At 42.6% G+C, this 11955-nt stretch overlaps 1 protein-coding gene across 1 annotated transcript; it reads right to left on the reverse strand.

Annotated features, from left to right (window-relative positions):
• Nucleotides 1-465: 465 nt before the first annotated feature.
• Nucleotides 466-5830, reverse strand: LOC308464788 (vomeronasal type-2 receptor 26-like; the record flags this gene model as incomplete). Its single annotated transcript, XM_080984378.1, has 5 exons — nucleotides 466-1367; nucleotides 2496-2622; nucleotides 2833-3060; nucleotides 4121-4279; nucleotides 5687-5830. The coding sequence occupies 5 exons, from the start codon at nucleotides 5828-5830 to the stop codon at nucleotides 466-468; spliced, it is 1560 nt and encodes a 519-aa protein (XP_080840504.1).
• Nucleotides 5831-11955: the final 6125 nt, after the last annotated feature.

The raw sequence follows: 11955 nt of genomic DNA on the forward strand, positions 1-11955 counted from the left end.
CTCTCGCCTCTGAGCCGATGGCAGTTCCCTGACAGGTACACTATAAAATCTAGAGTTTTCAAATCCCAGTGATGGCTTATCTTCTAAATTTATAGATGAGAAGTATATCATTCTGTCATAATTATGGACTAAATTTCTGAAAACAGCACAAATAAACCACTTCAGAAATGAGCCAAACTGAAATATCTCCTGCCTTTGTCATACAATTCTTATTTGATGATTGAAGGCATGAAGAGTAGAGTTTGTAAACTGTGCTTGACTAAACCCCTTTCTTCACGGCACATCTACTCTAATGTGGTGGTGGTGGGAATATGAAATCAGACAATAAACTTCCAGAAAGGATTAGTTCTGGTTAACAAATGTTTATATGAGTTGAATAAGTTGTTCATGGCGATCTCCAGTGCCTTAAAATAATTAACCGATTTTAGCAGAATGTGAGGAACAGGCACCTACTGTTTAGCACCTTTAATTTATTCTTTGAATTAGCTGTCCCCTAGTGTTCAACTCAGGTCTAACCACAATGATATAGCATTTTGGTAAAAATATACAAATCAGTAACCCTGCACTGGAAGCTAAGATGGAGAAGATCTCCACGGCCACCATGTATTTTCCCTTGGTGCTCTGGTAGGTGGGAACAAAGGACAGCCAAACACTGCAAAACAGAAGCATACTGAAGGTGATAAACTTGGCTTCATTAAAACTGTCAGGCAACTTCCTGGCTAGGAAAGCCACAGTGAAGCTGACAATGGCTAGGAAGCCCATAAAGCCCAAGACGCAGTAGAACATAATAACTGAAACTTCATTACATTCCAGAACAATTTCTTCGGTCATTGAGTGCATGTCAAAATACAAGAATGGGGGAGAGGTTGCCAGCCACACAGCACAAATAGTGGTTTGAATAAGGGAACACGACAGAACAATGGAAAAGGCCAGTCTTTTCCCGATCCATTTCCTCATCCTGGACCCAGGCTTGGTCGCCATGAAAGCCATGATCACAGTGATGGTTTTGGCCAACACACAAGAAACTGCCATTGAGAAGATAATGCCAAAGGCAGGTTGTCGAAAGAGGCATGGTATCTTCTCAGGCTGACCAATGAATAGGAATACGCAAAGGAAGCAGAGCAGTAGGGAGATGAGGAGACCGTAGGTGAGGCTCCGGTTGTTGGCTTTGACTATGGGAGTGTCTTTGTGCTTAATGAAGATTCCAAGCACCAGAGCTGTGAGGAAAGAGAAGGCAAGAGCAAAAATGGCCAGACTGGTCCCCAAAGGTTCGTCATAAGACAAGAAGCTTATCTTTTTTGGAATACATAAATCCTGGCCACGGTTTGGATATTGATCTTCTTGACATTGAATACAGACGTCCATGTCTGGAAAAAAAACATGGCTTTTGATATATACATTAAACAACCCTTAGCATTCAAAACCCTATCTGAGCATAGGGTGCTAGGGGAGAAAGATACAGGGAAGAAACAACAGAGAACATCAGGCTCCTTCAAATGTCATGTTATTGAAGTCATTGGACCTTTTCTTTGGTCCTGAATATTTTTTGGTAATTGGTATTTATGTTTGATTTGTGTGAACAATTGTGATTCTTAACATTTTTTAAAGTCCTAGAGGGAGGCTGGTCCTTTGACGTACCACAGACATCCCCAAACTCGGCCCTCCAGATGTTTTGGGACTACAACTCCCACCATCCCTAGCTAACAGGACCAGTGGTCAGGGATGATGGACATTGTAATCCCAAAATATCTGGAGGGCCGAGTTTGGGGATGCCTGATGTACCATGTAACTGTGTTTGTAATAAGTTATGGCTGGGTCAGAAACAGAGATCATAGAAATAAAAAATAGTCTTGTGACACCTTAAGGACTTGTGCATTTTTATGGCATCAGCTTTTTTGAACTAAAACTCACTTCTTCAGAACATCTGGTCCAAAGGAAAGCTCAGCCTCATCACTGCTCTCCTTGCATATCACAGCTGGGAAGTTAGCATCATCTCAGTTTTTGTTGGGGTATACTACAATATCCTTTTACTTTCTATCTCAGATGAGGCCATCATCTTCATCACAACTGAGCAGCTTTGGATACTGTGAATCAGAGCCAGCAAGCATTTTTTAGAAACCTACTCTGTACTAATGGTCACATGTCTGTTTACATTCCAGCACAGCCTGCAGGGAACTTCCATTTTGTATAGCTTTTGCTTATGCTTTTTGCTTGGACATGAAGGGGAGCAGACATGTTTTTCATTTGTCCTGATGCTGAATAAAATGTTTGTAAATATGCTTTACATATGCCTCTCTCTTCCCTTCTGTTGCGAAGAGTTCTTATCTCTGCAGGCTTGGTGCTCAGTTTCTGAAAGCTTCAGAAACTCGGGTCACAGATACATGCTGTTCCAAGGACCAGAGTTCACCGGCTGCCAGCTGGTGGGCTGGAGCCAGCTGGGGACCTGCCAATTGCCCCCATCTCCTTGGAAGCACCCCGACACTAATATCTCTTACCTGTTTTGTTTGAGATCTTTCCTTCTGGGCATGGAAGGCAATCATAGCAGCAGAATGGCACCCCTTCCTTCTTAGTCTTACTGGACCCCAAATGGCAATTGTCATTACACACAGAAAGAGGCGGCATCTGTCCATAAATGAAAGAAGACACTAATTTGGAAATACTCTCAGGAAATACATTTGGGGAGTTTGCTTCTCCTGAGTCACTCTGGATTTTAAAAACGGGCTAAGGCTGGAATCACACAATGGCATCACTTACAGTTTGCTTCCCCTGAGTCCCACTTTCTCAACATTTGTAAAATGAGTCAATGCATTCCAAGATAAGCATGGATCCTACCTGGTTGAATTTGTCTGGCCATACAATGATATCTTCATAAATAGTGAGCACATTTTCCTTGGGGGCCTGTGGGCCTACACTTCCAACTCTCACTCTGAGAAAGGATTGGTTTGGGAATGTGACCCAGTTGATAATATCAAATCCAGCTGCTAATGACCCGTTTTCATCAAAGGAAATGGTTTCCCCAGCAGTATTGTTAAAGGAAACACTTCTCAGATAATGGTGCAGCTGAAAGAGGTAAGTAAAAAGAAAAAGAAAAAAGAAAAAAGGTGAAGGTTTAAGATACTTAAAAACACAGTATGTTTTTTGTTAAATAAGGTAAAGGTACCCCTGCCCGTACGGGCCAGTTGTGTCCGACTCTAGGGTTGTGCGCCCATCTCACTTAAGAGGCCGGGGGCCAGCGCTGTCCGGAGACACTTCCGGGTCACATGGCCAGTGTGACAAAGCTGCTCTGGCGAGCCAGCGCAGCACACGGAAGGCCATTTACCTTCCCGCTATAAAGCGGTACCTATTTATCTACTTGCACTTGGGGGTGCTTTCGAACTGCTAGGTGGGCAGGAGCTGGGACCGAAAGACGGGAGCTCACCCCGCCGTGGGGATTCGAACCGCCGACCATACGATCGACAAGTCCTAGGCACTGAGGTTTTACCCACAGCGCCACCCGCGTCCTTTTTGTTAAATACACATGTGTATTTAAAAAGGGATACAAAAGTTTAATGGTAGGCTAAAAAAAGACTTGACGACTTACAACAGTGTAGAAAGCTCTCCTGAAGGAGTCTGCTCAGGATATTACCTGCCATCTCTGTTGATATGAAAATGTCCACCTTCCTTTATTTGCTCTTCCTCTGTGCTTGGAGTCAAACAGATAAATTTCATGCAGAGCATGCGCCACAGCATAGACAGCATTGTAGACACTGTAACTGTGGCCGGTCATGCTCATTTCAAAAACTGACGCAGGGAGAGTCTCCAGCTTTTCCCTTCCAGTACAAATTCTCCCACCCATGTTGTCTACCAGAGGACCTGGAAATAAGCAGCTAAATGCACGTTCCCAGAAGACTCTGATAAAGTCATATTCCTTTTCCAAGGTAGGATTTATTGCATGAAGAAATTTATGGAATGTCTGCAGCTCCGTTGAACTAACTGCAAATGATATAGCACCCTGGAGGAAATCTATGTCCCAATTACTCTGAAAGGGAAGAGATGCGAAGTCCATCTGGGCTGTCATAATCCAGACTTTTGTATTAAGTGGCATGTCCATAAATGTTGGAATGAATAGCAACATTCTCACAACAATCATGGTCTGAATTTCACCATGTGCAACCAAGACGCTAGCAGTGCTATTCATGATCATCTTTGATTTTTCAATTCCATTTTCCACCATTTGAGGAACGTCATCGGAAAAAGAGAGTTTTGGGAATTTTTCTATGAAGTCAAAGCAGATGCCACTCTGGGAAAACATGGGAAGCACAATCTGGGAAAACCTCTCTCCAGTGTCATCATCCAGATAAAGCACCCCAATCCATGTCCACCTGAAATGAAGAAGTAACTGGAGAATCCCTTTATACTGATGGTCCACATCTGGGAACATCTGGTGAAAGAAGACTCCTTGATCTTTGCAATCTACTACAAGAGCAGAACCATATGGGAGCTAAGTAAAGAGCAGATGGAAAATGGTATGTGTGTGTGTGTGTGTGTGTGTGTGTGTGTGTGTATATATATATATATATATATATATATGTTTTGTGTGTATAGTCAAACCTCGGTTGTTGAACGTAATCCGTTCTGAAAGCCCATTTTTCAGTCCTGAGATGTTTGACAACGGGGCACAGCTTCCGGTTGGTTGCAAGAGCTTCTTGCATTCAAGCAGAAACCGTGTCGGATGTTCAGGTTCTGAAAAACGTTTGAAAACTGGGCCATTGACTTGTGGTTTTTTGCGTTCAGGAGCCGAAATGCTCGAAAACGGAGCCATTTGGGAACCAAGGTTTAACGGTATTGTCAAAAGAAAACACATATGCCTAAATACAGTGTTCCAATCTAGATTTCATTTTGTTTCTTTCATGAACCAGAAGGGTTCAATATATTATTAATTTTTAAGGCATAGACTTCACATATCCAACAGAGATACTATTTCTCAAACCTCTCCTCAAAATCCCCTCAGATGTGAAATTCCCCTTCGGTGCATCAAAGGCCCCATCCTTTGTATCCTAGCCTTTGTATTTGGACATAAATTGGGGAAGAATTTGCTTGATCCAACCTGATCTGATATTCTTGAATTTGGTTGTGGATTGAAACACAATTCCCATTGGGAGTGTGCACATTTCCTGGTTTTGCAATGCATTTCCATGCACAGAATTCTGTGTTTCTTGTAAAGACCATAAGACGCACCCAGTTTTTGGAGGAGGAAAACAAGAAAAAATAATATTCTGAATCTCAGAAGCCAGAACAGCAAGATGGATCACTGCGCAGGGATCCCTCTTGCTGTTCTGGCTTCTGGGATAGCTGTGCAGCCTGTATTCACTCCATAAGATGCACACACATTTCCCCTTACTTTTTGGGTGGGAAAAGGTGAGCCTTATAGAGCAAAAAATACGGTATTTAAACACACTGAAAAGTGTCTGTTTTTGTGTAAAAAGTGAGCAGAAAAGTGAAGGGGAAGGAAAAATGGGGTGAAATGGTACACAAAGGCATGCAGTGGGATAGAACAGGATGGACGTGGACCTCTCTTTCAGTGCTAGGAAACGGCATGTAATTAACTGCTCAGTCCATCCCTATTATATATACAGTTTTCTAATCTTTACTAAATCTAAAATGCTGGGTTGGACGATTCTTTATTTTTTGCGTGAGCACAACTTACCTGTGGAATCTTGTAGTTCCACAGCATAATTGCCATATTGAGATCAACATCAAAATTAGGTCCCCCAATGACTGCTATAAGATTGTCCTGGACATCACACTTGTAGTTAGGGAAGAATTTGCCCTTTGTGGAGAGGAGTTCCATGGAGGCAAGATATGTTGCACTGGAACTGAAACCACTGTTATAGAGGTGGTAGCCAAGGCTGATGTTGGGTAATATCCGGGGATTTTCATTTATCTCTTTCAGAGCAAATACCAAGGCCAGGATGTGCTGGTAGTGGTGAGTCAGTAGCCTAAAATGAGAGAAAATACGACCTTGAAGTGACAACCCCTCTTCTCTTAATTTCAAAAATAACTTCTAATCCAAATAGTTGCCTTAGTTAACCAGCATTTATATTTTATACAATTCAGCAACAAATTTAAGAAGAAGTTCACTTTATTATAGCCTGTTCCTGACGTTTTTCATGGGGAGATCTAGCAACACAGAATCAGATGCCATGCTACTACATTCAGTAAACCCTTTAGGTTCCCCAAACATTTCAAATGTTCTCCAGAACATAGTACCTGCAGCTATTAGGGTGATCTCTTGGTAAGGTAAAGGTAAAGGTAAAGGTAAAGGTAAAGGTAAAGTTACAGGTAGGTAGCTGTGTTGGTCTGCCGTAGTCAAAACAAAATAAAAAAAATCCTTCCAGTAGCACCTTAGAGACCAGCTAAGTTTGTTATTGGTATGAGCTTTTATGTGCATGCACACTTCTTCAGATACACAAGGTAAATGTAAAGGACCCCTGACAGTTAAGTCCAGTCACGAACAACTCTGGGGTTGCAGCGCTCATCTCGCTTTATTGGCCGAGGGAGCCGGCGTACAGCCTCCGGGTCATGTGGCCAGCATGACTAAGCCGCTTCTGGCGAACCAGAGCAGCGCACGGAAACGCCATTTACCTTCCCGCCGGAGTGGTACCTTTTTATCTACTTGCACTTTGATGTGCTTTTGAACTGCTAGGTTGGCAGGAGCAGGGACCGAACAACGGGAGCTCACCCCGTCGCGGGGATTCAAACTGCGACCTTCTGATCGGCAAGTCCTAGGCTCTGTGGTTTAACCCACAGCGCCACCCGAGTCCCCAATCTTGGTAGATTGGTGTAATACAGAATAAAGGTAAAGGTAAAGGGACCCCTGACCATTAGGTCCAGTCGTGGCCAACTCTGGGGTTGTGGCACTCATCTCGCTTTACTGGCCGAGGGAGCCGGCATTTGTCCGCAGACAGTTTTTCCAGGTCATGTGGCCAGCATGAGGAAGCCACTTCTGGCGAACCAGAGGAGCGCATGGAAATGCAATACAGAATACTTGACATAAAATCAGGTTGCGATGAATATTGTTTGCCAGAGGAGCACAGGTTGCTAACATAGTTCAGATGCACATCATAATAACAATATAATAACAACAATAACAGCAAAAATATACCAACTCTTAAGGATAATGAGATTATTTAATATTAGAGGGAAAGTATAAACAATAAAGCAAATAGATTGCAGTATGTCAGACATAATTCTAATGAACAAAACTTTTCCTAGCAAAGGAGGGGTCTTTTGTTCAGCCCAACTTTTTAAGATAAATGACCCAATTTGAATTACCCATGCTCAGTGCCGGATTTACGTATAAGCTAAACAAGCTATAGCTTAGGGCCCCACTCTCTTGCCCCCCCCCCCAAAAAAAAATAAAGGAAAAAAAATTGTATTAATTGTATTTCAGTTCAACAATTACTTTGATAAAATATGTATTTTGTTATGTGCAAATGGCTTTAGATACCTTTTAGGTCCATAAATTACCATATAGCATATATTCAACGACAAAAAAAACAGCGACAATCTGTTGTTGACAAAGGACAGCTGGACATATAAAGGGCCCCATTGCCTTCAGTAGCTTAGGGCCTCTTCAAACCTAAATCCAGCTCTGACTGGAAGAGAGAGGGTTAACAGATTCACAGTCGTTGGACAGCATTCCTCTCCCCCCAAGGTTGCAAAGAGCTCAGAAAATCTCAGAACAGAAAGCACAGAGGGTACAAGCTCAGATTACAAGACGTAGGAGTGACGTAGACTAATAGGGAAGGAGGGGGTGTGAGCCTTAAATGGGAGCACCGCCATTTCTAGGAGACGTGCTCTTTGTTCTCTCGCTGTAATTATTAAAAATTCTAACTGGTAAGACACTCCTCATCGAACCTACATCCGGCCCTGCCCAAACTAATCCATGTAATAATCCTTTAAATTTCACAGTTCTCCAAAGTACTAAAATATGGGAAGAAATCATTTTTTGTGTTTTATTCTAAAACACATTTAGAACTGTGTAGAATGTAATAAAACACATATTAAAATATAAGTTTACAGGGTGTGTTTTTTTAAATCACAGATTAGTATGGAAATGGAAACACAAATGATTTATGAGTGAACACACGTGAAATTGACAAAATATATACTGATCTGTCCATCCCTAACTGTTTCTATGATGCACTTGCACATCACACAGCTGATCAATTACGTACCAGCTCATAGCTTTGAAAATGCAGAGACATTTATGGATGGCAACATTTGTGAGTTTTTTGAAATTCACTGAAATTTCAGCTGAGTTAATGCGGAATGAAACTATCAAATTAAGCAACAGTGAAGAACGAAAGGAACGGTGGGCTAAGATAATTGGATGGAATAAGAGACTTTATTGTAAAATATCAAAATATTAGATACAGTGAAACCTCTGCTTGTGACCGTAATCCATTCCGGAGGTCCGTCCGGAGGTCGAAACGGGTCTCTGGGAGAGGCGCCATTGTGCACAGGTGCGGGTGGCGATCACCACTCTTGTGCCTGCACAACTGGCCACAAACCCACTGGTTACTTCCGGGTTTGCTGGGGATGTTGGGCAAAATGGACGCAAGCGGAGGCAGATGTAAGAAGATGTTTGACTGTATTAGTAAGTTAAGGTAAAGGGACCCCTGACCATTAGGTCCAGTTGTGGCCGACTCTGGGGTTGCGGTGCTCATCTTGCTTTACTGGCCGAGGGAGACGGCGTACAGCTTCCGGGTCACGTGGCCAGCATGACTAAGCCGCTTCTGGTGAACCAGAGCAGTGCATGGAAACGCCGTTTACCTTTCCGCCGGAGTGGTACCTATTTATCTACTTGCACTGGTGTGCTTTCGAACTGCAAGGTTGGCAGGAGCAGGGACAGAGCAACGGGAGCTCACCCTGTCGCAGGGATTTGAACCGCCGATCTTCTGATTGGCAAATCCTAGGCTCTGTGGTTTAACCCACAGCGCCACCCGCATCCCTTGACTGTATTAAATAATACTAAAAAATTCTGAAACTAGATCAACAGTTGCATCCAATGTTCTCTACCGTATTCACAGATGACTAAACCATGGAGGTTTTTCCCCCACTTTCTTTTTCCCCAAGAGAGGGTTGTAATTCTGCAATGTTGTGGAAATTTCAAAATAAAAATAATAATAAAAATCTGAAAACATTTCAGAAAATTCTAGCTTATGACAATTCAACTCAGCTGTAACAAGACAATTCAGATAGTGCCTTTTATGATCACCCACAGGAGCTGTTCTAATACACTGAGGCAAAACTGAGAGAGAATAAATGTACCATTTAATTAATGCTTTCAGTCATATACAGAGCAGAATGCTGTCATGCAGAAGGCTTTCCATATAAGCTGGAAATGCATATAAAACGAAGCTGTGAAAAAGAATATCAGGACAGATACATGATATGTTTAAGAAAACCCAACTCCTTACACAAGGTCATCAAAGAGCTCAGAAGAGAGACGTTGTTTGAAGTTTAGCACACTTAAAAAATGGAAGATGTGTGAAATAATGCCACCAATTATAAGGTCTCCTGGCTGATAATATTTGTGATGGATAAGAAGAGGGTCACTAACATTGCATCTAGAAACAGGAACCATGCACACTGCCTGAGGAAGTACCACTGCTAGCAGTACCAATAATACCTCCATCTTGCACAAAATCTTCTTGATAGGAACCGATCAATATCTTCCTACACCAACATCGCCATGATACTGAATTGTACAGTCTGGCTTAAATGACCACTCACTTGGATGATTGAAGCCAGGGCTGTATGGAGCGAAATTTCATTTATCAGAGCCTTGTGTGTCTCTAGCCCCAGAAACAGAATGGAACTCTCTTTATCTATTTATTTTTCCAGTTCTGAACGACACAGAAGATCTTAAATGCCTTCTTCCATCTGTGGTGTTTTGCTAGCGGCCAGCTGAACCGTCTAAGGAATTGGTGAAGTAGTAATTATAGATAATTCCATAACTGTAGGGGAGATAATAACTTGCTCAGAATTCTGGATTCTCTAAGATGAAAACATATCAATCACATTTCAACAGAGCTCTCTCTTGGTTCTCCTTAATGGGGAGACTAGGGACAGCATAGATACAAGAGGGAGTTGCACTAGGCGAAAAAAATGCACTAGGTGAAACGCCCTGATTCAGCAAAAGAGCTCAGTTTTACGAGGCTGCCTGGTTTGTCTCAGTGTTATGTCTGGAGTGGGGATCTTAGAATAATAGGCAGGTAGGATATTGTTGTTGTTGTTTAGTCATTTAGTCGTGTCCAACTCTTTGTGACCCCCTGGACCAGAGCACACCAGGCACTCCTGTCTTCCACTGCCTCCTGCAGTTTGGTCAAACTCATGTTCGTAGCTTCGAGAACACCCACCATCTTGTCCTCTGTCATCCCCTTCTTCTTGTGCCCTCAATCTTTCCCAATGTCAGGGTCTTTTCCAGGGATTCTTCTCTTTTCATGAGGTGGTCAAAGTCTTGGAGCCTCAGCTTCAGGATCTGTCCTTCCAGTGAGCACTCAGGGCTGATTTCCTTCAGAATGGATAGGTTTGATTGGCCATAGGAGCCATCCAATCCAGCTCCATATGGGAAGTTTGAATTGGCCTATCAGGTATGACCTAGGTGTGAATGCAGGATATATAGCCTGGGATCTGGGATCATAGGAGAAGAGCCATAGATGAACTGAAAATGATTGTAAAAATTATGCTTGCAAATTCCATCCACTTTTGTGTTTTTATGTACCCTCTTATGGTGAATGAACACAGTTGAGACTGCACAGAGAAAATTTAAAACTTAAAAAAAACACACACACACACACACACACACACACACACACACAAAAGTTGAATATTGGGGCCCTATATGGAGTGGCTAGATTTCTTGAAATACTTCAATTTATACATTTTTTTCCCACTCAGACACCCATAGAGTATAAGGTCTTTGCTGCCCTTATATTTTCAATCAAGGGAAAGGCACTGCAAGGGTCAGTTCTCCCTTAAATGTCCCATGTGTATGTCACCATCAGAACATATAAGCAAACAGTATCAGACATGTGAACACAGAATAAAGAGCAAATATAACTAGTTTCTGTTGAAGAATCCACAGGACAGCTCTTTGAACCATAAACTGGGAAAAAATAAAATTAAAATGGATTTGTAAAGGCCATTGAACCCAATCAAGCAATGATTATTTTTGATGACTGGACTGCATGTGAACCTCAATCATGGGTTCTGTGCTGGGATGCTTAAATATTGGAGAGGAGAGAATTAGCCTTCCCTGCACTGAGAAGTCAAACATGTCATGCAGAATTCAAGACAGAATGGTTGTTCCTCATATTCTGGTGTATTATGGGCAGGGATGAGTTTTGCTCATTGTGGGTCATTCACGCTTTGTAATATCAACCTGGGGCCTCAAGGGACAGAATCCAATAGAAGTGTGAATAGATTCCTAAATGGCCACACGCAATGCACACATCTCTGTGAATCCCTCAACCTGTAGCATGAAGGGATGCAGTGCAGGAGAAACGTGAATGGCTTCTCCAATGGCTCTCTTACCTGCGGCATCTTGTAGATACTCAGGACCGTTGCCATGGGGAGACAGATGTCAGAATTCGGTCCCCCGATGACGGCTACTGGACTGTTCTCAACACCACACTTATAGTTAGGGATGAGTCTGCCCCATCCAGACAGCAGCTCCATGGAGCCATGATAGGTCCAGCTTGCAACGAAATGGCTGTTCAAGATGTGGAATCCCAGGGTGACATTGGGCAAGATCTGTGGGTTGTCATTGATCTCCTTTACAGCAAATACCAAAGCCACAATGTGCTGGTAGAGTTGTGTCATGAGCCTGCAATGAGGGGTTCGTTTTGCATCTTCTACAGAAAAGGACATTGTCTACATATCTACTTACCTCTTTAATGAGAGACA

The sequence above is a fragment of the Podarcis pityusensis genome, assembly GCF_964106645.2.
Source record: "Podarcis pityusensis genome assembly, chromosome: 16".
NCBI classification, from domain to species: domain Eukaryota; kingdom Metazoa; phylum Chordata; class Lepidosauria; order Squamata; family Lacertidae; genus Podarcis; species Podarcis pityusensis.